This window comes from Myotis brandtii, unplaced genomic scaffold (assembly GCF_000412655.1).
Source record: "Myotis brandtii unplaced genomic scaffold, ASM41265v1 scaffold410, whole genome shotgun sequence".
Lineage (NCBI taxonomy): Eukaryota > Metazoa > Chordata > Mammalia > Chiroptera > Vespertilionidae > Myotis > Myotis brandtii.
In genome coordinates, this window is record NW_005365764.1 from 1,654,852 (window position 1) to 1,681,575 (window position 26,724).

Consider the following 26,724-nt stretch of genomic DNA (forward strand, 5'->3'; position numbering starts at 1 on the left):
TCCTTGCTAAAACCTTCCTTTAATAAAAATGTGTCCATTTCTTCTCCTAAGCAGAGAGACTGATCATAAGTGAAATTTACTTGATGAGTAAGAATTCTACAATGACCAGGTTCAGTTCTCCCACATGCTCATTTACTCAACCAATACCTCTTGTATATCTACTATGCACCAGGCCCTGAGCTGGGGACATGGTGACAAGACAGAAGCTGTCCCTGCAAGCACAAAGGACTACACCACGGATGGAGAAGACAGCATAAACCCATACTAGGCAGGAAAAATCTAAAATTTCTAGAAGCAGTTTTTTGTGTGTGATTTGTGTTTTTCCTAAACGTTGGATGAAGCAAAGTCATCTGGTTAGTAGACAGCTCAAATTAGTACGGTTCCAGATGTTTAAGGGTTTACTGGATTTACTTTTCCAGCCCTGGACTGAAGCTGTCCTAGAGTATGCTGATAGCATGAAATGGGCATTTTTTAATAAAGATAAGATTTTTGTTTTAGATGCTTCTGTGATCTTCAGATACAAGTTTAGAGCCCCGGGGGATTAATGCACAAAGCGTTAGCAGGTTAAGAAGATACGGGAAAGAAATCAGTGACATCTGCTACACCAAGCAGCTATTACCAGAAGGCCCCTCAAAGTACACTTCCAAGAACTGCTCCTCTATTGTCAGTCGTATCTTTTATGCATTTCCTAATTCTGTTTATCTTCTTGAAAAGTTTCCTACAGCATAACAGGATGTTACCCAGAGCTTTCCAATAAAAACAGAGAAAGTTAAGTTCTTAGATGAAGAGCAGGCAGGAATGGAAGTCAGAAAGGAGCTGGGAAGGAACAGATGACCCAAAGGAAGATAAAGCTCCAGAGATTAACCATGTGTCCAGATGCTCCTAGGAAAACAAGCAGCTAAGGGGCTGGAAGACAGCAGCCATGTGTGTAACGAAGGTGTAATAAATCTTTCTCAAATAAAAGAATCCATCTTTCTACACTGATTATACTTCTAAGGGGCCTGACAGACCGGCTCCCGGCACTCAAAGTAGCAAATTCACAGTATCAGACCAGCTGCCAACCATGAGCACGAAGGAGCACAGCGGGCTGTCGGGTGCTGGGGTGCCATCTGGAGAAGGCAGGGCTGGGAGCCCTGCGCCCTGCGTCAGGTTACCTTGTACCAGCTGCGGTCGTGCTCCGTGGCGGCGCTGTAGTACTGCAGGACTTTGGGGATTGTGCTCTCATTGATGCCCTGGAGGTTCAGCTGCCATTCCCCAAGTTTCAGGAAACACCTGGAAACAGAGAAACAAGCCCCTCATGTTGCTCCCAAGAAGGAGTTATGGTGGAGAGCACTACAGCCTTTCTGAGGTTACACTTGCTCTCAGGAAGCAACATGATAGAACCAACAGAATTGCAAACTACATGGGGGGGGAGGGGCGGGGAGATGGGCGTGTGGGATAAATTTTTATGGTATTACTAGAGGCCCAGTGCACAGATTCGTGCACCGGTGGGGTCCTTCGGCCTGGCCTGTGGGGATCGGGCCGAAACTGGCTCTCCAACATCCCCCAAGGGGACCTGGATTGCGAGAGAGCGTTTCTCAGGCGACGCACCCTGGAATTGGGCTCCCTCCTCTCTGGTTCTGGGTGTGTCAGCCAAGAACTACAGCTGCTAAGTCACCGCAGCTCGGCAGCTCCTGCATTGAGCATCTGCCCCCAGCGGTCAGTGTGCATCATAGCTACTGGTCAGCCAGTTGAAGGGTTGGCTTAGGCTTTTATATATATAGATCTTTTCTTCTTGACCTTTATCCTTCAATGCTAGCTTAAACCAGTGACCAGGGACAGTAGGTCTGTATGGACCTATCTTTCCCAAATCCAATTTTGTGGGTGACAGCAGTGAGAATAATATCCTTATTGCCGCATGTCATATGGCTTCTCCCTCACATTCCCTTCTCCTCCATTCTTCATAGTGACAATATTCACAGCTAGCATTCACTGACTGCCACTCTGTTCCAGGTACTGCTCCAAATGCTTGACAATGTATTCTCTTCGTTAATCCTCACACCACTTAATTCCACCCTAGAAAATAGGAACTCTCACTATCTCCTGTTTATATGATGAGGAACTGGAGGCACAGAGAGGTTCAGTAACTTAGCTAAAGTCACACATCAAACCAGCAGCACATCTGGCATTTGGAAACAAGGAGTCGATCTCTGAAGCCAGATATCCAGGAGGGGAACAACACCTGTGTGCTCAGGGGCTTCTGAATCCTGTGGAAATAAGTAGCAGAGGCTTGGAACAGCACAATTTGATGGCTGCCTGGGATCCCTACAGGAAATGGTGAGCGATGGAAGCAACTGGCTGCCCAAGGAGCCTCGAACATTCCCCTTGCTGCAGAGGCTGTTGGCATGGCAGGGCTGCAGTGTGACTGGCCCTGGCCAGTGGGGACCTCACCGGGCCATGAGCTTGTGCAGCTCCTGCTTGTGCTGCTGGTCCTCGGTAGCGATGGCATGCTGGGCCTGCTGCTGCATGGTCTGAACGAAGTGCTGCATGTGCTGGAAGGCATCGATCTGTAGCAGGACAAAGACACAGGGAGCCACTTGGCATGGGGCCCAACCTCATGCGAAATGTCACAGGCATGTGAGCCAAGCCCTCTCTAAACAGAGCACCTTGAATGCAGGGTAAGAACTTACTGGACAGAGGACCAGCAGGGCATGTTGCTGGGAGAAGGCTGGGCTTTTCAGGAAGATTCATATTTTTTCAATCCAAGTCTCAGCTCTCCTTTGCCAACTGTAATTACTACTTTAATAAGCCTTGGAAAAGCTACTTGCCTGGCTACCCGAAATAACAATTCATATGAAGTAATTTGAAATAACTGCTTACTTCACTATCAATATATTGCCCTGGGGGAAATTAGGCTTATGGGGAATTATTTCAGCTAGTAAAACTTTAGTATTTGTTTAAAACACCGTGGTACCTTGGACACTACAGCAGAGCAAAAACTACAGTTAAAAAAATCTGATTGAATCCTCAGTACCCAAATCAGAACACAGAGACAGGCAAACCCTCCGTGCATCCACGGGGAAAAGGTCACTAGCTAAGCAGATACCCAGTTGAACAGGGTGGCTTAGCAGCAGTATCTTCAGAGCAGCCTCAAGCAGTTAAATCTTTGTATGCAATGGGATTTCATACCAAGTGAGCAGAGGGCATTTGGTTAGAAACAGAAGTTCCTGGTAAACAGGAAAACAGACATTAGGAACAGGTAGCCAAACTAGCGAAGAGGAGAGACAGCCAGAGATCTGGGAGTCAGTTACAAGCCATCCGTATAAGCCCGCCACATCCAGACACACAGTATCCTGATAAATTGGGTCCATACATGAGCCCACAAACATCAAAAGCACAAATGGAAAACATGGTGAAAGTTCAATCTCCTAACGTAGGGAGGAGACACAGTATGTGAGAATGTAAAAAAGAGGCTATGTGTTCTTGGCTGCAAAAGAGGAGGGAATAGAATAAACAGTTCAAATAAACAAGGTCAGAATGATCTTACAGTAAATCATATGAGTCTTCTTTAAAAAAAAAAAGAAAAAGGAAACATGTCAGTGATGATGGCTTGAAGGAAAATGAAACTCCCTGGCTTGGGGCCAGGGCCAACCTCACATACTTCTCAACACCAGGAAGTACTTGGTATTAATTTAAGAGTTAGGGCTGGCACAACTCCCTCACAAGCTGGCCTGCATCCACCAGGACCTACTTTTCGTTTTTTTTTCCACAGTGGCACTCGTGCCGACCTCTTTCTTTTTCTCTACCTGAATAAAACTTGCTTTGTTCTCACTCTAATCTGTCCTTGAAATCTTTCCTGGACGAATCAAGAACCTGGAGGTCACCTGACATGTGAAAGGTCTTGGGGCAGGGCCAGTCTCCGGTGTAGTAGTAGTTGGGTAAGAAGATGAGCCACTTGTGTGCTCTGGAATAATGGAGTCAACCATAACTCCTGACTATAAATTCGTATACTGGCCCCCAACCTATGGTTCCAGCCTACAGGAACCATACCATTTATGAAGTATGTGTGATGGGCCATGTGTCAGGCACTTTACCTGAACTTGCATAATAACCCCTTAAGCAGGAAGACTTGAAAGCTGACTCAAGACATTCCAAAATAAAAAAATAAAAATAAAAGAAGAGCTAGGGCTAACCCCGAGCCAGAATGATGTGACAAACACTTTATCAGGCAGCGAATCCATGCATGAGGACAGGGCAGACACACAGATGTTCCAAAAGCTAACAAGACACCTGTTTCCCTCAGACAGCTGCCTTCGTAGAGTTCTAGCACTCACCACTGGCTTTGAAAAATGAACTACATTAGCATCCCACACCTGGGAAGTGATAAATGTTCCTTTAGTTTCCTTTCTATGAGAACTACACTGACCATATTTGAAAGAAAAAACCAAGAATTGGGAGACAGTACTGAAAAGATCAGTCACTACCAGGTGACAGATCACTCGTGTGCCTAGTGTGCGCATCAAGCAGGTGAGAACTAAACGGAACTGGTGCCAGATGCTTTCAGAGCCCACGGTTAAAACTCTGTTTGGGAGATGCAACAAGGTGCTGAGCCAAAAATAAATTGCCCCAACTGGAGAGGCTGGGTATTAGTTTGGATCTGAAGCCCAGTATTAAGTTTAGTGCGTTTATCCAGTGTGGGAGAATCTAATCTCTCTCTACTTTGTGGCACGGAGGCAACTTATTTGCAAGGAATTAAAAATGCTTTTTTTCTCCACTCCAGGAAGTGAGGAGGAGAACAAAGATTCTTTCTCCTTACAGATATAGAACTGTCATTGGAGGAAGGGGCTTCTGTCAGGTCCAAGCTTTAAGCTGGGCATGGTATTCCTGGTTCTTGACTGCCTGGGGGTTTCTGGGCAAGACGACAGAGATTTCAAGAAAGAGCACACTATTGCTAAATTCTGTGAAGCATTTTGACTGAGAAAACACTACATGACATACCCGGTGCCTGACGCTTTCCTGCAGAACAGGGCTGCTCTTCCCCAAACACTTGCATCCGCCTCAGGCCAGGCAGAGTCCTTGTTTACAGCGGAGGAAAGTAAAGCTCACAGAGACAGGTGACTTGTCCACTAGCAGTTATTCAGCGGTCAGTCTCCTCCGGGCTCTCCTGAACTCTTATGAAGATGTGCCATCTCTAGCTCTGGGCTCGAGGTCCCAGCACCTCACTTTAAATAGGTTTCTAAATTTTCACCCATGTGGTTTTATGGTCTCCCACCAGAACTCGGGTTCCTAAGAAAAGGCCTTAATCTGTGGAGAAGTTGGGCTGTGGTCCTAAGTTGAAAGAAGCCACTCCCTGGTTGATATATTAGCCAAAGGCTCCTTCTGCCTGCCTTCGGCAAGACATTCAAAGACTTGGAGGCTGCACATAGGAAAGAAACCAGACTACATTCAGATCCAGCACCTTCTGTTTTTCTCATTTGCCTGGAGGGAGGTCAGGCTTTGAATCAGAACTGCTTTGGCTTGGGAGGCTTACAGAGACTGAAAAAACACAAACCAAAACAGAAACCCAAAGAACAACAAAAGAAAACAAAAGGAAACTTGGGCCATTACTATTGACGTGAACCCCAAAGACTCAGTGCCTGGGTGCAGGGCTGTCCACCCCACTCTGAGTGGCTGACAGTGTCATAGGGTCAACAATCCACAAAAGAAGTCAATTTCTAGACCCAGTCCAAGGATCTCCCAAGTACGCCGTGGGCAGGCACGACTGCGGTTTTACCAGCTCTCTGGCAGCCATGGCTCTGGTGGCTGCTCCACATTCCTTTCTCACCGCAGGCCCCACTGTGGGGGCCCCGCCTGTTCCACAGGAGGAGGCTGAGGAGCCACAGCAGGTACTCATTTTGCCTCCAGGGCCTACTTTCTGTTCATCATCATCACCATGCAGGAAGCTTGCTTAATAGAAACTACAACCTCCCCCCCCCCCCCCCCCCCCCCCCCCCCCCCCCACCAAGCACACCCGTCTCCCAAGGACCTGTCTGTACATAAGGCGGGAGGAATCCTGCACTGGCTGCAGGATGACTTTCCTGTCCCCACCGGCTTCAGCATCACACTCTGGGTGCTGTTGCTTTTGAACCCCCAACTGCTGACAGGAAAGGAGACAAGCAGTCTGAAACACCAAACTGGTCTTGTGGAAGTTCGTCAGTGTCTCACAAACATGCTGCTCTTCTAGGTACTGAACAGCCCATCTTCTCTGAGGGATAGAAAGTTCGCTTTTTCTACGTTCCAGCACATTCTGCTTGCTAACATAACTGATTAAACTCACTGGTTTGGTCAATGGTATATATGTATCTCCCTGAATATGATTTCCTTTTTGAAATCAGGCCAAATAGCTGCCTAAGAGGAGCAAAGTCCCTGACACGATGGTGTGGACGCCGTTATCTTTGGGGCCTTGAGGAGGCAGTGAGGCTGAGCCAGTGAGCCTTCTGGAGAACATGGCCTACTGTTGAGGGATCCAGATACAGACCTTGCGAGCACTCTTCCACATGTTTTTCATGTAGGCGTAGGTCACCTGAGGGTGAACCGTTGGCAGAGGATGGTCAAGCTGCCGAGACGGATCAACTCCCAGGAGCAACACCAAGGTTTTATGAGCAAGAGCCTTCAAAACAAGAGAGGTCAGGGTATAAACAGAACCGGACCAAGCGTGCCATTCCTTCCTCAGCGTCCTCCCCCATCCCAGGGTGGCGGGGTTACTCACTAGCCTGCCACTCTTGCCACACAGACTTGCATACTTGAGCCAGGTCCTCATGTCCTCATGAGGGTTGACCACAAGGGACCGCACCATCAGGATTTTCTGCCAGTCCTCCACAATACGCTGGCAGCCCTGGAACATTCAGAAGTGAGGATTACATATGTCCTCACTTAAACCCCCTCCCCCCCAAACAACAGCGAGATCCACCCTGAAACAGAAAAGAGATTCATTTTTATAATCTGAACTTTCTCAAGTGACAGGTACTGTGTGTGATTGAAACCCCTCTCTGGGACTCATCAAAACTCGAGAAGCAGAGAACAGGGACTCTGGGACGTGAATCCTGACTCTGTCACTTAGTATCTGTGTGACTTTGGACAGGTTACTGAACTTCCTGTGACTTATCTGTAAAATGGGATATAAACAATACCGACTTCATAGGGCTACAGTGAAGGTTAAAGGAATTAAATTATTTTAAGTTTCTTTTCTTAATTATAAATACACTTTTAACTTTTTTCTTTGCTTTAGTCTCTCTAGTTGAAGATGACTATCACTGACAAAGAAATTAAACGTATCATTCAAAGTCCAAAAAACTAAGTATAAAAGGAAGTGTAAATAATTAAAATTTCACACAGTGTTGTTTGCAAGTTGGTAGCACTTATTTTTCTGGTTATTAGAGCCTAAACCAGCACTAAGACTTTCGTCCTTGCTTATGCTTAGAGTCTTTCCTCCCCCCCAGCCCCCGCCATGTTTTTATTAATTTTAGAGAGTGGGAGGGAGAGGGAGAGATAGAAACATCAATGATGAGAGAGAACATCGATAGGCTGCCTCCTGCACGCCCAACACTGGGGACTGAGCCCGCAACATGGGCATGTGCCCTGACCAGGAATCGAACCGTGACCTCCTGGTTCATAGGGCAATGCTCAACCACTGGGCCACGCTGGCCCGGCTAAAGTCGTTCCTCTTCATTTTTGTTCGTCTCAGACTGAAAACTACATATATACGGGGAAGTGTCTCATTCATTCACATGTATAAATTTATTTTTCATTAAAAAAAAAGTGTCTTAATTGTTATCAAAGGAGCTAAGCTAATCTTATATCCAAAGACTTTGAGAGCGAAGTGAGCTTCTCCTTTTCCACCTTCACTGATAAGTAGTCAGACAACCATTAGGGGAGATGAGGAGATGGTTTCTTGAGATCTACCGCTTCATCAGTGAATTCCATGAAGCCAAATGAGCTGTTCTCCAAGGAAATAGGTCTAAAAGTCTGGGAGCAATGATGGCAGGCTTTTCAACGTGACAAACAGGACACAGGCTGAGCCCAAATAAAGAACCCAAGGCAAGAAGAGACCCAATGCCAGTAGGGTTGACCTCTCGCACTGCCCCAAGGGAGATGCTGGCTGGGGATTTCAACGTAGATGACTTGTGCACAACATGGCAGTTTTCCAGCCTAGGCAGTTGGCTGAGTGTTTTGACAGCAAGCCATCCACAAGAGCCAAATTTCTACCACAGACTTAAAGCTTTATTTTCAGGCCTTGGACCATTATCTTTCTATCCCATTAAGTGTAACAAGTGATTTGGAAAGTTAGAAAAACAGGAAAATGTATACTGAGTGAGTGTTTTGGAGACTTCTCACCATTTGCTAGTTTCTCCCAGATGTTGAAATAATTTGGCCCTGGTCAGCCAAGAAACATCCTGCTGTCCTGAGATAGGAATGGTGAAGTCTTAAGATGATGACGGTATCTTGGACACAGTAAAGTCAGACCTGGGTCTCTGCTCCCCAAGACTCATTTAGTCCACTCCCCTTCCAAATCTCCCACTGGATAAAGTCCCACTGTGAGCCTGGCACACTCACCAGATCTCTGGTTTGGAAACTCTTTGCCCCATTACAGGCACTTAAGAAACCAGGGTGTGTACCAGTCAAGTGGGCAATGCTTGCTCTTTTCTGGTGTCCAACAGACAATTTTCCATCAAAACATTCACTGGGCATTTCATAATTGCTAATAAAACATGTGAAGGAACTACATGTGCTCGCTTCAGAGCATAAACGACTACTATATTCACAGACGATCCTCTGCCCGCTACTCTTTCCTCTCCAGTGGAATGTGCCCTGAGCTGCTTAGGCAGGAATGCAGCCGGGAGTCAAAAGGCTTTGTCACAGCCTACTGAAAGCCTGGAAGCGCAACCTGGATTGACCAAATTCTGAAGACAGAATTTAGGTGTGGACTGGGCCAAGAGGAAACAGTTTAAAACGGAGGAGGCTGAATATGACAAGCAGGGGGACAAGTGGCTTCTGAAGTGGCAAAGGCTGTCTTTGCCGATGAACTTCCCCTCCTACCTGCTCAAGGCATGGGAGAACTGCCCTTTCCAAGAACACCTAAGACTGCTGAATCCCAGACCTGGAATCGACAGCTCCACATGCTAAAATGATCAGAAATGTACGATGAAGACACTGATGGAGGACATGGAAAAGCTTCTCTAGGACTGGACACTTCTGTGAAAGAGTCTGAATAGAGATCATGGAATGACCATGACCCGAGGAACTGTACACGGCAGGCACTGGTCAATGAGAACGTCAGGCAACGCCATGGGAAGAGCTGGATGCAGGTGACCAGCGGCTGGGTTTAGAGCTGTGGTGCTCAGTGCTGGCCATCCACTGGAGTCAGGCTAAAGAGATGCTGCTCCTGGGTCTCTCCCCGGAAGTTTGGATTTATTTGGTCTGGAAAGTGGCCTGGGTATCTGAATTCCTAAAAACTCCCCAGCTCACTCTATTTGCAGCTAAAACTGAGAGCCACTGATTTTGAGGTGAAGATTCTCAACTGGCTGGCCTTAAGTGCCACTTATTAAAGACATTTTCTTCACCTGGCTGGCATGGCTCAGAGGTTGAGCATCGACCTATGAACCTTGGAGGTCATGGATCAATTCCTGGTCAGGGCATATGCCCGGGTTGCAGGCTCGATCCCCAATGTGGGGCATGCAGGAGGCAGCTGATCAATGATTCTCTTCATTGATGTTTCTCTCTCATTCTTTCTCCCTCTCTCTTTCTCTCTGAAATCAATAAAAAAATATATTTAATAAAAAAAGACATTTTCTTCTATTCCCAGAGAAGAATAAAAGGAGGCTAGAAAGCGGTAGTCCTCATAGCTAAAGGCTCAGGTGAAAAGCCTTTGAGTGGCTTGCTTCGAAGCAAACAAGCCTGTGAGGAGGGCGGGCTGGCCACCGAGGGCTTTCTACCAGGCTCACCTGCAGCCGCTCCCACCAGATCTGGCGGATGATCTCGCGTCGCTCGGGGACAAGCTTGTACTGGATAACCTCCTCCAGCTCGGACAGCATATGGCAAGAAACCATGGCCTGACGAAAGCAAACCACATTCCAACTTAGTGTCACATGAGCCATCCAAAAGCCAGGCTTCATTTCAGTCACTCCTGGTGCAGGGTGTCTGCTGAGAACACGCAGGCATGTGCTCAGCAGCCCGTGAGTCCTCAGCAGCTCACTCTGAAAAAAAGAGCTGAATGGGCCCCTAAAACGATACTCACCCCGTATGCCCGACTGTAGCTCTCTCCCGCCATAGCAGTTAACTCAGCATCCAGCAGGTCCCTGGCTTTGTCGATGCACTAGGAGAGAAACAGGGAGCCCCTGGAGTTGAGCGCTGGACTTGGGAGCTGAGGGTAGTGCTGTTATTTTCAGGCTTTTCAATGAGCTGCAGAAGTTACCTGTCTTACTTCAATTCCAATGATAGAGAGAAAAATTCACCAAAGAAGGGAAGAAACCTCTTCCTAGAGCTGAATGGCAAGGGAAGAGTACTGGTGTCTTGGAAAAGACAGAAATGTATGGCAGCCAAAAGCTTAACATCTATGATAACACCCCAAATCTTGGGTAACGAGGGAGGGGAAATGTGTGCTTAGAATCACTGTGCTCTTGCATATCAAGAGGACAATTTGGGTATCTACCTGCTTTCACCTTTTTCTTGTGGGTCACATTTGTGAAACTGGAGTGTGCAAACACACACGAGGCTTGGGGTGGGGGGTGGGGTCATCTCTGGCTGAGAAGCACCTGTCCTCATGAGGGTGCCTCTGACATTGGGAGAAGAATGTACAAACGGGGCTTTGGGCCAGTGACTGGATGGCCCACGTCTCAGTTCTTGTCACTAAATCAAGGCCCCAGGGACGGCCAATGGGACTGCAATTGCAGCCTCCTCTGTTTCTCCAGTTAAAAACCCATCATGCGGAGCTTTTCCTTGTTTGAATGTTTAAGGTTAATTACTATGTCCCCATCCTTTAACTGCTCAGGTCATTTACCCAAGCACCTCATTCAAGACAGTCTGGTGCCCGACAGGGTGGATGTGATTACTTCATTATGTCATTCTGCAAGTCAGCACAGGGCTTTCAAATAAAGCACTGGCTTTTCTGGAAGGTCATCAACGTGCGACACACCTACAGAACCAGAAGACACCTGTGACTGATTTCTGCCGCAGGGGGGATGGCTGATGAAACAGTTTCTCTCTGTGGCAAGGACCGCCAAGGCAAGTGGTAAGAAGGATGCAGTGATGACACTGCATCCAAGAAGCTAACTCCGAAAGCGATGCAATGGTCCCTTCCGGAACACACTTGTCCCTCTCTAAAGGAAAGAGGCCCCGGCTAATGTGCTGGCAGCCTGCTTCTTCTGAGAGGGATGCTCTCCGAGGAGCTCACTGAACCGGACTCCAGAGCTGAAGGGCAGCAGCCTGTTTGCACAGGCACCATGTGCCTAGGAACTGACAGGCCACACATAAGTACCTTTTTCTTGCTAGATGGTCTGGGTACACACGTGGTTTTTACCTGTTGTGCCAGGGAGAAGAGGTCCTGATGTAGCGCCAGCACGGCTCTGTAAAATGCACCATCATGGGTGTCCCGAGGGATCATACAGGTGTATTCCTCCATGCTGTCCCACTGACCTACACACACACACACACACACGGTGGGGAGGGAAAGGGAGAGAAGCATTAGGGTGGCCAACTTTCTGGGCTAAAGGCAGCATCACAAAGAGACCAAGAGACCTTGTCATTGTTACTTGCACTTAGCTTGGGGTTCAAACAAGACAAACTTGAGCCTGATGTATCAAAATCCTACAGAGAACCCTCCACACTCTGTGAGGTTGAGCAATCCATTCCCACAAACAAAGCCACATCTGTCTTCTGAACACAGGACTCCACGCTGCCCCAGGGAGCTCCATGAAGGATGGGAGGAACGGCCCGAGTGCAAAGCCCGCATGACAAGAGGGTTTGATGCAGTACCTCATTAACCTGGAGAACTCGCTCAGGTTTCTCTAGGTGAGATGGAATGGCTTTCTTCCTCACTAGTGAAGCATCTCCCAGTTCAATGGTACATTGGAAATTACATTTCCCCTTAACAACTGAAAATGGCCATTATCCAGACAGGGGACAGGATTAGACAAATAGTTTGCCCGTCTCACTCTGGCAGTACCTTTGCCTCGGAAGGGAGGAGATAAATAGAAAGATGGCCTAGGTCATGGCACAGTAGCCTGTGTTGTGGCCGAGTGGGAAAGTGGTTGCAGCCAGGAATGCAGCTGGAATAGCTTCCCCTGGTGGGGTGAGCATGTATCAAATGCCAGGGGTTCTAAGACCATCTGCAGAAAAGATATCAGCTTCATTAGCTGCAAACTGCAGGGCTGCCAATTTCATAAGGCATTTTCCTGCCTTTCACTCCTGCCCAGCAGCTCATCCATTCTCTATGCCTCTGGGTAAAGGCAAAATAGCAAACAATGACTCCTCAGGAAGTAATTTATTTTTGAAAAATGTGTTGGATCCAGCCCAGAGCTCATGAAAGGAAAGACTATAAGCTCTGTGACTCAAGAGGGATAGAATGTGGGTGGAAGGTTATGTAACCTTCCTCGGGGCTTGATGGGTGAAGCTCTTCTCCTGCAACATCCTCTGGACCCTGCCCCTCTCATTAACATCTCTGGAACAGACACTGGTCACCCTCTCAACTGGGGGTTGATGTCAGAAATCTACAGTCTGTGGGGGTTAAAAGGAAACCTCTGCTTTCAAATACTTGAAGAATGGGAGTAAGGCAGGCAGCAAGGAGGAGAAGAGAGAAAACAAAATTGCTAAAACGTTTATAATTGTTAGAGACAGTGAAAGGAATATGGGGGTTCAATAGATGATCTTCTTCACTTTTATATGTGTTGGGAAAGTTAAGAAATAAAAGGAGACAGACAGCTCTCTTCTCTCTTTGTTCCTGCTTGGGTTAAAGACATGATGGTGGAGATCCAGCAACTGTACTGGATCATGAGGTAGCCAGCCGTGGGCAAACTACGGCCCGCTTGAAATGAATAAAACTAAAAAAAAAAAAAGACCGTACCCTTTTATGTAATGATGTTTACTTTGAATTTATATTAGTTCACACAAACACTCCATCCATGCTTTTGTTCCAGCCCTCCGGTCCAGTTTAAGAACCCATTGTGGCCCTCGAGTCAAAAAGTTTGCCCACCCCTGAGGTAGACTGAACACAGAGGCCCCATGCAAAGCAGAAATATGGAAAAAGGCTAATGACAATGGAGACAGAATACTAGTCTGGGAAGTCCTACCTTGAGATTTCTTTAATCAGAGAGAAAATAAACCAGTAACTTGTTTAAAGAAAAAAGACAAACCCCAAACAAAACCAAATACACTTCACTAAGTCATCTGAGTTTCGATGTTTGCTCACTGCTTTCCTTGGCTTCCCCGTGCAAAGCCATTTTTACCCAAGTCTAACAAGTTAGTCAAAATCATCCGGTAGGGACAGATGCAAAAGACAGGCGCATGGACTGGTTGACACTTTTGTAGATCTGACATCCTACCTGCAGCCGCAGTACCTTGCTTTCTTTTCTGATGTGAGCACCCAGCCTCACTCTCCCCACACTGACTAGGGTGCCTATGAGGGAAGCCTTACCTAAACCCCATGCAGCTGCAGCAGCCATCCGGGCCATCTTGGCTTGGGTCTCATCGTTAACCAGGGTCCACTTTTCACAGCACTGCTGGTGGAGCTGCCCCCTGGAGGGAAAGAATTATACGTTTGGGTTAACCAAAATCACCTCTATGACTTGCCGCTCTTTTGCCTCTTGGGTTAGCTGGGGGCCACAGAGGAAGTGGATGATAGGGACCTGCCTTGAACCAGGAGCCTTTAAATCAGCGGTTCTCAACCTGTGGGTCGCGAACAATGAAAACATATCCTGCATATCAGATATTTACATGACAATTCATAACAGTAGCAAAATTACAGTTATGAAGTAGCAACGAAAATAATTTTATGGTTGGGGGTCACCACAACATGAGGAACTGTATTAAAGGGTCGCGGCATTAGGAAGGTTGAGAACCACTGCGCAACCTGAAAAGCACTTTCAACTGGGTCACATGACAGAGAAGTGACTGGCAATTTGTTGTTCCTATGGCCTGGTATTCATAATTTATCTGACAGTGAGTTTATCAAAATAGGGACCATGTCTAACTTGATGCAATGTGAAATGTCCTGAGCATCTGGCCCCCTTCATAAATATTAAATACTCTCTCTTGCATGCCAATAAACTCTAGCTCATTCCCTTTGGCAGGCCTAGAGAGAAAGCAATCTAAAGAGACACATCTAGACATTCATTTTTAGCTCAAAGCTATAGGGAGAACTGGCTCTTCGAAGGATTATACCCATGGTTGCTGGCTGAAATGAAACTCAAATGAAATCAATCTGCACCAAAGGAAGAAGGCTCTTCAATGGTCATATGTAGACGCTGCTTATTCTCAGAAGTTTGCACAATTACCATGAGTGTGACTAAAGACTATGAGATATTGAGATTAGGAGTGATGCTCAACAGACTCTGATACTCATTTTCCCCCCCAAATAAAAGCAAAAGTTTATTTAGAAAGTCTAAGAGGTAGAAAAAGTGAGCCAGCTGGGCTGCGTGGGCTCAGGAAACAAATTACAGAGGCAAAAGAAGGGTCCTTGGAGCTTAGGGGAGAGAGAGAACAAAGGCACGCGCCTTGAGGGAAGAAGCAGGGATAGCAGAATTCAAAGCTTGTTGCCACAAACAATTCAGCATCCCTCTAGTCTTTTGTCAGGACTACCCCTTTCTGGGCCGAGGGTCTAAGGGTTTAGCTTTGCTTTTCATTTAGAGCAGTGGTTCTCAACCTTCCTAATGCCGCAACCCTTTAATACAGTTCCTCATGTTGTGGTGACCCCCCAACCATAAAATTATTTTCGTTGCTACTTCATAACTGTAATTTTGCTACTGTTATGAATCATAATGTAAATATCTGATATGCAGGATGTATTTTCATTGTTACAAATTGAACTTAATTAAAGCATTGTGATTAATCACAAAAACAATATGTAATTATATATGTGTTTTCCGATGGTCTTAGGTGACCCCTGTGAAAGGGTTGGGGGTCGCGACCTACAGGTTGAGAACCACTGATTTAGAGGAAGGAAGCAAGTTCAATGTGAAACACTATGAATGATTACTCCAAGAGACCAGGCAGAAGCAGTGCAGGAGCAGCATCCTGGGAAGGCGGCCCTGACAGTGGACACAGGCACCGCCTTCAAAGCTGTGGGAGGTGGGGTTTCTCTCCCACAGTATTTGTTATGTGCAAGCATGCAAAAAGAAAAAAGAATAAAAGAAAAAAGAATGCAGAATATACTGAGTCCTAACTCTCAAAGGCAGTGGGGGGCGGGGGCGGGGGAGAGAACAAAATCAAATTAATAAAAAATGTGAGACTGTGTGTGGGGCAAACATTAGGATCTGCTTTCTGACACCACTCACTGCACACCAGGGAGGAATAGGTAAAGGCTTCATCCTCAGGACTTTGACTTTCCTACCCAGTGTAGCAGCAGAAAGCTTAGAACACCAAGCGGTTGGCTGACTCCCAAATAACCTGTTCTCAAGGATCCGGAGGCCACCTAAGGAACAGTGTGGCGAGGGGGTTTACCTAGCCCGTGGTTGGCAAAGTGCGGCTCAAAAGCCACATGCAGCTCTTTGGCCCCTTGAGTGTGGCTCTTCCTAAGCCTTAGGAGTACCCTAATTAAGTTAATAACAATGTACCTACCTATATAGTTTAAGTTTAAAAAATTTGGCTCAAAAGAAATTTCAATTGTTGTACTGTTGATATTTGGCTCTGTTGACTAATGAGTTTGCCGACCACTGACCTAGGCTCACTTTGGCTGCAGCTGTGGCTGTGTGCATTGTGGGGCTGGAGGCTGACTCCTGTAGTTTAGCTTCCGAGAGGCAGATGAGTATGGGCACAGGGGTAGGGTCTTAGGTCAGTGGTAGCCCTGGATCATCCCACCTCTAGTGAACGCCTGCCTCAGGCATGTTCAGGATATATATACAAAGCAAAAGCAATTTAGAAATTACTCTAAATAAACTGAATAAACCATGTAAGGAATCTACATATAATCAGGAAAAGAATTCTGCTTCTTTCATCTCTTTTAAAAATCTTTTAGTCTGCTGCATTCTTAAACCCCTTGGTCAGCATCACTGCCACTTATACTTTATAGGTGATTATAAAACTGGAATGAACCCAAGAGGTCCGAGGTAAATGGGACTGAGTACTGCAGTGTCAGGAGACCTGGATCACAGGGCTCTTGGGAGACCTCAGGCTGGCTGTGCCAACTTCTGAGACGCTCCGTTTCCCAACTGTCACATAGGTGGACTAGACACAATTGCATCTAAGATCTCTTCTCATATATCTAAGCTGTCCCTACTTAACCCATCTAAGGAAAGTAGTTGTCTTTAATTTAGAAAAGGTGGGAGGGGAAGGGACCAGGAGAGATTTCAAAGGAGGAAGAGGCAGTCCAGGTAGACCTTGAAAGATGGGGAGGATTTCAAAAACAGGCAAAGGAGCAGAAGAAAAGGTAGGCAATTCAGGAAACTGAAGGAACAAATGCAGAGAAAAATTCTGTGGGGTTTGGAGAAGAGCAAATAGTTTGGCCAGAGCACAGATTCTGAGGCAGAGGTCACTGAGAAATGGGCTGAAGAAGTGGGCTGAGATCACAACACACAAAAAAGACTTTGATGTGAGGCTGTGACATTTATACTAAATCATTTGAAGAACTGATTAGAGTTCAATTTTGAGAATATTTACATTTTTTTATCTTCCTCTAATAACATATAGTTGTATGATAACCAATTTGAAAGTTAAAGAAAATTGGTTTTGAAATAATGTAGTTAATTCTTACTAACATACTAGAGGCCTGGTGCATGGATTCGTGCACATTAAAAGGAAATTAAATAGAAGGTGGCCGGTGGGGCGAGACTGGGCAAGACAGGCCGGACACGCTCTGGAGCCAACCTCCTGGGGTCCCTCCCTGGCCTGCTGCACCTAGGGTGGCGCCAGGGTTCGAAGGGCATCTGCGGAGTGAGTGGGGGTCCCTCTCGCAGGTGGGGTCCCTTGGCCTGGCCTGCAGGGATCAGGCCAAAACTGGCAGTCCGACATCCCCCGAGGGGTTCCAGAGTGCGAGAGAGCACTCTGCAAAGTTGCTATCGCTCAGCAGCTCCTACGTTGAGCGTCTGGCCCCTGGTCAGTGCACATCATACCTATTGGCTGGTCAGCCGGTCGCTTAGCCTTTTATATACATAGATGTTTCTCTTACTTTTGATCAGTACCAGCCAATAGAAAATTCTATGGTGAGGGACATGTTCTATATCTGCCCTGTTCAACGCGGTAGCCACTAGACACAGTGGCTACTGAGGACTTGAAATGTGGCTAGTGTGACTGGATTATTAATTTAATTAGTGGCCACCACATTGGACAGCGCAGTTTAAATACCTGTTGGACATAAAAAGCATACCCCAGCTTTAGTTGCACAAACTGATGGAGCAGATTTAATAGGATATGTTTCCTCAATTTATTGAGGTAAATGATGAATATGGAATGCTAATTATGAAAATAAATGATAACACTTGGATCTCTCTAATAACGGCTGCCAGACAAACTAATTTCAAATAACTATATACAGACTATTATTTGTGTATATATATATATATGTGATCCAATGCCTAAGGCTAAATTCATTGACATTAAATTTTCATATACAACATCTTTTATTTGGGAAATATAACTCTATATTAAGAAATAAAAATAGCAATCATTTAGCAAAAGAATATCTGTGATTAGGTACAGAAAGAATATGTGCAGCAAGAGATCATTCTTTTTAGAAGTCTTACTTTGACTTTTCAATTACATTTTTTAAACTCCGAGGTATAAAGTTTTTAAACAAATCAAAATTTGCCTATATTAAAGAGACTGTGGTTTAGTGATGCCGTCATTGAAAAGATGAGGAAGCACCTGTAGGTACTCATATGGAACAGTGGTCCAAACTTGTTAAATGAAAAAGACAAGGTGCAAAACGGTGTGTTGACTGCATTGTCATAACATAGATGTCTGCATGCACAGGTCCTCCCTGAAGTCTACACGAGGACCTGGTCTCCGTGCCGGAAGTCTGAGTGGCTGGGAGACTTGGTTTTCACAGTTCCATCACTGTTCTTTTACTATTGAATTCTGTGCTATGTGTATATTACCTTTTCAAAAAATAATGCTTTAAAATAATGAATACAAAGCTGTAGATTAAAAAAATAGAAGCCTTCAGGGACAGAGGTTCCCCATGCAGATCCAAATGCAAGGGCACAGGCCTGCGGATTCTATCTCCCCAAGACAGCTCCTTGGAGGTCCGGTTCAGGGGAACCTTATGCTTTGGGTTAATCAGGCCTCTGAGGAGTGCTGGGTGTTCCAGCCTCACCTTCATTCTGGAAGCTCAAACTGTAATGCCTTTACCCCCTTCACTTCCACATCTAGTAATTCTCCAAATCCCACTAATGCCACTTCCTAAACATCTCTGGATCCAGCCCTTCTCCATCCCCACTGCCTCAGCTTTCCCTCTTTGCCACCATCATCTCTCCCCTTGGATGGCCTCTGAACTTGTCTTGCTAGCTCCTCTAGCATGCCTTCAATCCTCTCCAATTTGCCCCTAAAGGGTCTTTTTATAAAATAAACCTGTCAATTATGGCTCTTCAAATATTTGGATGGCTGCCCAGTAACTCTTAGGTTAAAGTCCAAATGCCTAACTTGGCCTATAAGCTGCACTTGCTACGGTCCCTTTCTACTTCTCCTGCTCACCTTTTACCTCTTTCCACATCACACCTGACCCTCCAGCCATACTGAACTTTCAGAATCTTGAATCTACATTGCTTGCTCCTCCTCACTGCACAGGTCCAAGTAGGATATCACTCCCAACTGGAAGCTTTCTTGAACCTTCCAAGCCCGGATTAGGATTCTTATTTCCCACAGTTCCCTGGGCTTCCCTGTGTAACTGTATTCACGCTGCATTAAAACAGCCTGGTTGTCTCCTCCAAAAGCTTGGGAAAGGCAGGGGTTGTGTCCGTCTCATTCATGGCTGTGTCCTTGGGGCCTGGCACAGACACTGGCAATGAGTAAGTGCTCAATAATTACTGGTTGAATGAACAAATGGGGGACCATTCTATGTCCAACAGAAAGTCAGATAATCTACTCATGGGAAGGTGGTCTGGCATTTTAACTATTTAAAACTATAGTTAAACTATTTTATTTTATTTTATTTATTTATTTATTTTTTAATATATTGATTTCAGAGAGAAAGGGAGAAGGAGAGAGAGAGATAGAAACATCAATGATGAGAGAGAATCATTGATCGGCTGCCTCCTGCACACCCCCTATTGGGGGTCGACCCCCGCAACCCAGGCATGTGCCCTTGGCCGGAATTGAACCTGGGACCCTTCAGTCTGCAGGCTCTATCCACTGAGCCAAGCCGGCTAGGGCTATAGTTAAACTATTTAACGACTGGAGTGTGGCACCTTGTTTTAACTATTTAAAAAACTGCACTTGATGCTAGAAAACAAGAATGGAAACCATTTTTTTCTTCACTGTCTCCATAAATTCCCCAAACCAAGACATAGGCAAGTGTTCTCAACTACGCACCACTGTTGCTTCTACCTAGGACTCCTTGTCCCTCTCCCCACTCTCCTTCACCTGCCTCCAACCTTGGCCCTTCCTCCAGGGGGAACTGCAGGATCAGCCTTCGGTCTTGTGAAGTCACGAGCTCATACCGTGGTCACTGTTCGCTGAGGCTTTAGTAACTATCTGTTATGTGCTTGTCTCACCCACCTCACAATGGAGGCCTTGTTTTCTGTCTTTTTTACACCTGGAGCCTGGCATAGGGCTGGGCACATGAGCAAGCATTCAGTAAAGTTGAAGCACCTGAAGAGGGCAGTCATTTGTTCTTCCCTAAACTCACTGGCAAGTGCTAACAAATAAGATCTAGACCAGCGGTTCTCAACCTGTGGGTCGCAACCCCTTTGGCGGTAGAACGACCCTTTCACAGGGGTCTCCTAAGACCATCCTGCATATCAGATATTTACATTATGATTCACAACAGTAGCAACATTACAGTTATGAAGTAGCAACGAAAATAATTTTATGGTTGAGTCACAACATGAGGAACTGTATTTAAAGGGCCAGAAGGTTGAGAACCACTGATCTAGACGGTCTTCATCAGTCAGTCAAGGTCGAGAGGCAGATGGAAGGAGCAGGTGCAGATCCAGAGCAGAACCCAAGCCTGTCCTGTCCCAGAGCATGACAAAATCTAAGTTGTTTTTTTTAAAGAACCTTTTTTCTATTTAGCACTGAGACAGAACAGAGACAGAAATACTCATGGGAAAATACCCAATGAAACAAACTTAGAGAACTCTGTTTGGGGGAGGCCTTTCAAAGCCACTCTCTAGCAGCCACTCGGCCATCACCCTGCTGCAGCTCACCATTCTCCCAAGGCCTCGAGGCAGCGCATGCGGCCCAGCATCAGCTCTGGGTCATCCTTGTTGGTGTCCATTTTCTTATCATAGGCTACAAGGGCATCCTCCCACTCGTGCAGTTTCTCATACCAGGTGGCCTGGATCTCCTGCCAAGTGGAAAAGAAGGACTATGGTGAGGCATGGAGAACAAGAGGGACACAGTTTTAATCCACACACTCTTTCCTAAGGTGCTGTGTTGTATGGATGACACTTCACCTATCACAGTATGTCTTGGCCTTGATGGAAAAGAACTTCCGAATGTTTGAGGTATGCTGGGTGATGATAGGAATGTTGGTTCTTGGCACACCGATGGAATGAATGATCCTGGGATAATCTGAGAGCAGATGTCAGGTCATGTCCTTCCCCATCATTTCCTGCCCAGATACAGAAGCCACCAGAATGCCAGTGTGCAGGGATACGAGGACAGGAGAAACCATCTGGGACAGCAGGAAGCTCCGAACAGAGCTCCTGCAGGGTGCCAAGGCCTGATCTGCTGGAGTGCTGATGGCGGCCACATGGCAGGGATGGCAGCTGCTCGCTCAATGGGGCCAGAAAGTCAGGCCACATCTGCATATTTGCTGGAGGAAAACAGCTCACTTTTGAAAGGCTTTTGATTCTCTGCATCTCTTCATGCATTTTTAAATTTCCAGGAAATAATTTAAGTACAATATAATACTACCACTTAAAATTCTTTGGAAAACCTTTCCCCCTTCTCCTCAAGTCCCCCATCCAACGTTCCTTCCTGCTCAGCGCTTGGCAGCTTCACCAGTGTCAGGGCCAAAGGGTGGATTCCAGCACTGGGCAGATGGCATGCCACGCTGAAACGCAGTGTCAGCCACGTGAGAAGAGGAGCTGCAGACTGTGGCTCTCTAAATGGTCAGGGGGCTGGTTTATGTCTCAGTCTGCCCTCCATCTGCCCTCCACCTCAGCTGGTTTTCTGGGCTTCATCACCAGCTTAGTAAATGACTATTTCTCCACCAGACCAGGCCAGTGGCTCTCCAGGGATTTCTTTAACAACAATATGATTCTGCAGTGGAATTTATATGATATAATGCAGGGCCCACATTAGTCCCCCCTATTACCCTTCTCTCCTTTGTAAATAAAACTGATATTTGTGTACCATATACACTCATAGCAACTCTGCTAAGCTCGCTGAAAGGGTCTTTTCTTGTTGAACCTCTGTAAGGAGGTCATTTCCATTTTAGGTCGTTAACTTGTACTTCCCCCCTTGTTTATTTCAGCAGAGCCAATCCCCTCTGCTGCTCCTGAACTAATCCTGCTTCCACCACAGCCTTTTCTTCAGTGTCAGTGGATAGTGGGGTTCCCGAAATGGGCATCTCTGGCTCCGTGGCAGGTAAAACTACCGAAGCTTCATTTTCCAAGCCTGTTTAGAATATGCCTCAACATGAAAGAGAAAACTCACAGAGGAAGAGTGACTGCAAAGACTGTGAAATTAAAAACTCTTAAATTAAGAAGTAACACTGGAGAGTTTCCCGGTTTGCATTTCTATACGGGATGGAAAAGAAAGGAGGGCTAATGACCGATGTGTGGCACACAAAGTATGAACAAGCAGAAACTAGAGGGAGCGGCATATGGAGCGGGTCAGATAGGGGGCAGGATATTTTGAAGTGCAATAGATTGCAGAAACTATAAGGTCTAAGCAATGAATCACACAAAATTCTAATGAGATTGCTGTTACATAAATTGTGCTGAGAAAGCGCAGGCTCTGCCAAGAAAAAGCAAACCATTGTCAAGTTTAATATGATTCAGCTACCTACATATAACGGAAAACCAACCATGGGTTTAGCAGTAACCCTGAAGCTAATGGCCACCTTTAGGACCTGGAGACAGAGGGACTTTCATGTAAGGTGGGCATTCTTAGCCACTGGGGTAAAAACCATCTGTTTGTAGATCACCTGAATACCAGATGACTGTGGCATCCTGGTTTCAAACTGGCACTCACTGTGGTCTAGAGCTGTAAGGCTATCAAAGAAGAGTACATCTTTGTCTGGGTGGACTGCCTAAGTGCCCACTCTGCCAACTTTCTTCCCTCTGCAAACAAGGACGGTGGCATGGATGGACGAGACATAGTCCTTTCTGTTTTGTCATCCAGAGAGATGCTTTCTTAGTCTAGTTACAGATCTATGCTCAAGACAGCAAAATATTCCCTTAATGGGTTCAGTACTTGTGTGAAGCAAAAGCCTGGGAAGTAGTCACACTTTTCTTCACTCTAACACACTGGGCTCTTGATTAAAGCAAACCAGAGTAAGTGACCTACACTACTAATGCAGGGTTCCTTATCAAATATATGGACCCAGAACTCCCCGCCCTTCCAGGAAGTCAATGCTAAGTTGATTAAGTCGATGCTTTATATATGGTTAGGAAGTTACCAAAGCACCCTCCCAGGACCACAGAGAGTAATGGAAAGATTTTAATATTGGTAGGGCAAAGATGGCAGAAGAGAAGAAGCTATGAAAGCAATAATGAAATGGAACAATCACTCAATATCAGGTATAAATTATAGTATATTTTTTCTGGAGAATTTGCCATGGTTTTTTTCTGATGTACTGAGTGTTAACTGTGGGCCAGTGGCAATGCCAGCTGCCACAGATGACACAAAGAGAAATCAGGTCGGGCCTAAACACCTGGGCTCTGATGCCAGACTGCCCAGGTTCAAGTACTGGTTCCCTCTCTCAGCTCAGGCGAGGTTGTTATCCTGTCGGGACCATAGTCTCCTCATCTGTAAAATGGGATAACAACAGTACCTACTCATGAAGCTGTTGTGAGGACTGAATTAGATGAAGTAGATAAAGCACTGAGCAAAGGGCTAGGCTCATGCTTAGAGTTTGATAAATCCCAGCTATTACTGTTTATGGACTCTGTCTTCAGGATCTGTGTTCACTTTGAATAGAATCCATATAGCCACTGTCTCCTTCGCCCTTAAGATACCGGTATAGGTAAGTTACATCAGACTGTTACCAATAAGAAAAATGACAAGGAAAGTAACTTTCTCAAGGTCGTGGCCAAGTGCATTCCCTAGCCAGGTTGCTACCTCTTACTTTTCTAAAAGGAATGAGGCACTTACCAGCTCTCCGAAGTGTTTCATGGCATATTCCAACACCCCGGCAGCGGCCTCTGGCTGCTGTAGCTTATTATTAATGCTGGGAAAACAAAAGGACGAGGTGGTTATACTCAAAACGTCAGAGCATGGGAGGCGTGGGGTCATTTGTGGGCAGGTGGCTCACCAGCATGTTGGGGACAGTGTCTTGCAGATGCAGAGAGAGAATCAATTACTATTACCACTCAGAAAGCTCAGCCTGAATGATTTCATCTTGATCGCATACTCATTGTGAGGGGGCACAGTTGGTGGACAGGAAGCCTTGCCTGCTCGGCCCTTCCTCCAGCTGGCACAGGCTGGTTTCCTCTAGCCCAGGGGTGGGCAAACTTTTTGACTCGAGGGCCACAATGGGTTCTTAAACTGGACCGGAGGGCCGGAACAAAAGCATGGATGGAGTGTTTGTGTGAACTAATATAAATTCAAAGTAAACATCATTACATAAAAGGGCACGGTCTTTTTTTTTTTTTTTTAGTTTTATTCATTTCAAACGGGCCGGATCCGGCCCGCGGGCCGTAGTTTGCCCACGGCTGTCTTAGACACTGTAGGTCAGGCAGCACCATGTCTGCCTTTTAAAAACTAGCCACTCTGAATCCAAAATTGTCCCTGTTGTATAGCACAACCAGATTAGGTACCTTTGAACTTTTAACTCTTACTTCTTCTCCCCCGTTGCCTTCAGTAATAAGAATAACCAAAATAAATAAAAGTCACTGGGCTCTGTGGGCAACACAGAAATGACAGTGAGGCTGGGTCACCCACGTCAATGACAGCAAATCCCGGGGACTGTGGCTGTGCGGCCATCTTGCCTGCTCCCCTGACATCTCCTCTCCTCCGAGTTCAGGTGCCCCCTCAGTCCCTTTTCAAGGACCACCACCTACTTCTGCAGCAGGCCGCGAAGGAACCAGATTCAGCGTTACCTGCCTGGTCTCTGGCAGAGAGACGCCTTTTCCTAACACCTCCCTTCTTTGCTGATGTCACCTGCGGGCAGCATGTGGCAATAGGGACTGGAGGACTGTAACTGTGTTGGGGCAACTAGCAGTAATGCAGGAAGGCCTGGTGGCTGGAATCAGTCCAACCGAGAGGCTGAAAATGGTCCTGAAAGCAGGAGAGCGCAGGACTTAGACCTTGTTCCAGTGGGGACCTATGTAAGAGGGTGAACAGCAGACGACACAACACTAAACCCAAGCCCGAGTTATGGAAGGAGGTTAGGAGGGAAGGCACAGGCTTGAGCAAGTCAAAGGACAACATGATTATATCTGCTCACAGGTAGGGAGCAAAATGCGACAGACCAACTTGGAAGTCTAGACTGGTTTAACAAGCAAGAAGCCAGTTTACTGCCCTGAGTACAAACTATTTGACTAGAATTCATTTTTAAGTGGTTTTGGGAAATTCCAGGTTTTCGGTTCAATGTGGTAATATGGCAAGAGATTACTGGTATAAATATTATTATTTTTTTTATGAATGCTTCATGAATTTGCGTGTCATCCTTGAGCAGGGGCCATGCTAATCTTCTTTGTATCATTCCAATTTTAGTATATGTGCTGCCAAAGTGAGCACATAAATATTATTTTTTAAAAATTGAGTACCATTACATTTTTTCCAATAAAACCAAGAGGGAACCGCCCAGAAATATGATGAACTGGAGCAGTTAACATTTGTGAAAGTAATAATCTAATGTCTCATACTACGAAGCACATTTCAAACAATCTTTCCAACCTCTCACTGCCTTGACCTCACACATTCCTAAGAGAATGAAGGGAAAGGTATGTGCAGTCCTGTTTTACTCCTGAGGAGGCTAAGGCCCACACGGGCAGTGATTTCCCCAACGCCTACAGTGCCTGGGGACAGTCCCCCTATGACCAAAGCAACATTGTGCCTCTTCTTTATTACGGTGAGGTTGGCGGTGAGGCAGCTTTGGACTTGGAGTCAAAAGACTTGGATTTGCATTTCTGGAGGTCCAATTCTGCTACTTATAAGCTGGGTGACCATGACTAAGTCACTAATTCTGAGTTTCAAATTTCTCATCTATAAAATGAGGCTAAGCCCTGGCCAATGTAGCTCAGTTGGTTGGGTGTCATCTCATACACCAAAAAGTTGCCGGTTCAATTCCTGGTCAGGACATATGCCCAGGTTGTGGGCTCAATCTCTGGTTGGGGGCGTGCAGGAGGCAGTGGATTGATGCTTGATTGATGTTTCTCTTTCTCTCACATAAAAGTTTCTCTCTCTAAAAATAAATAAAATAAAGTGGGGCTAATACTACCTCCTTCACAGGGTTCAGGGAATTAAATGGAATAATGGATATGAAATTGCTAAGCAGGCCCTTATAAATGCTTTTTCCTTCATCTGTTTTTGTCCAAGAATAGAAGTTGTTAGAAACAGTTTTATGCTTTTTACAGAAAAAAAACATACATCTTAGGTTGAGGCTGGAGCCAGCACTAGCAGATCATCAAGTTCCAAACTCATCCTGTAGAGGACTAGTCAAATAGTCCAAGCTCTAGGCACCAGGCTCTGTAACCAGAGGTGAAGGTCACAGTACCATGGCCCTCTCTTTTACTTACAGGAGTAGATAGGCAGCCCCATGTGGGATCTACTGGGCAGGCCCCTGAGTGCTCAGGCCCAAGCAAAGCAGTGAGCCAGAACATTCTCCCTAAGTTTTTTGCTGTAGAATTCACAGAGGCTTTCTAAGCTGAGAATGAAAAGCTAAATCCAAAGGGACTAACCCCACCGCACTTTCATTGTGAAGCACTTTCCCATTCCTCCTGGCCCCAAAGTCAGGTTCTCAATGTTGTTGCTCACTCACATGGGCTGGGTGAACTTTAAGGATAATTAATATCACTGGGTATAGATTTGTGGTTATCTAGTTCCTTGAACCAAGTAAAGATTTTGGAGGCATAGGAAGGCAGGAAAAAAAGAAAACCAGTTGTTTATTATACTACTAGAGTCCCAGTGCACGATTAAATCATGCACGTGTAGGGTCCCCTAGGCCTAGCCTGCCATCAGGGCCATGTCCGCCACGCCGCAACGCCTCGCACGCTCCACCGACGCTGC

At 46.0% G+C, this 26,724-nt stretch overlaps 1 protein-coding gene across 1 annotated transcript in view; it reads right to left on the minus strand.

The window, feature by feature from the left end:
* Positions 1-26,724, minus strand: part of MTOR (mechanistic target of rapamycin (serine/threonine kinase)) — a 113,597-nt gene that overhangs the window by 20,818 nt on the left and 66,055 nt on the right. The window contains exons 29-38 of the mRNA XM_005873432.2: positions 23,647-23,722; positions 20,529-20,668; positions 13,646-13,746; positions 11,534-11,649; positions 10,253-10,330; positions 9,960-10,067; positions 6,728-6,853; positions 6,497-6,628; positions 2,431-2,546; positions 1,155-1,272 (exon numbers count right to left, since the gene is read on the minus strand). Of these exons, the coding sequence (XP_005873494.1) occupies positions 1,155-1,272; positions 2,431-2,546; positions 6,497-6,628; positions 6,728-6,853; positions 9,960-10,067; positions 10,253-10,330; positions 11,534-11,649; positions 13,646-13,746; positions 20,529-20,668; positions 23,647-23,722 (1,111 nt within the window). The remainder of the gene's footprint in view (positions 1-1,154; positions 1,273-2,430; positions 2,547-6,496; positions 6,629-6,727; positions 6,854-9,959; positions 10,068-10,252; positions 10,331-11,533; positions 11,650-13,645; positions 13,747-20,528; positions 20,669-23,646; positions 23,723-26,724) is intronic.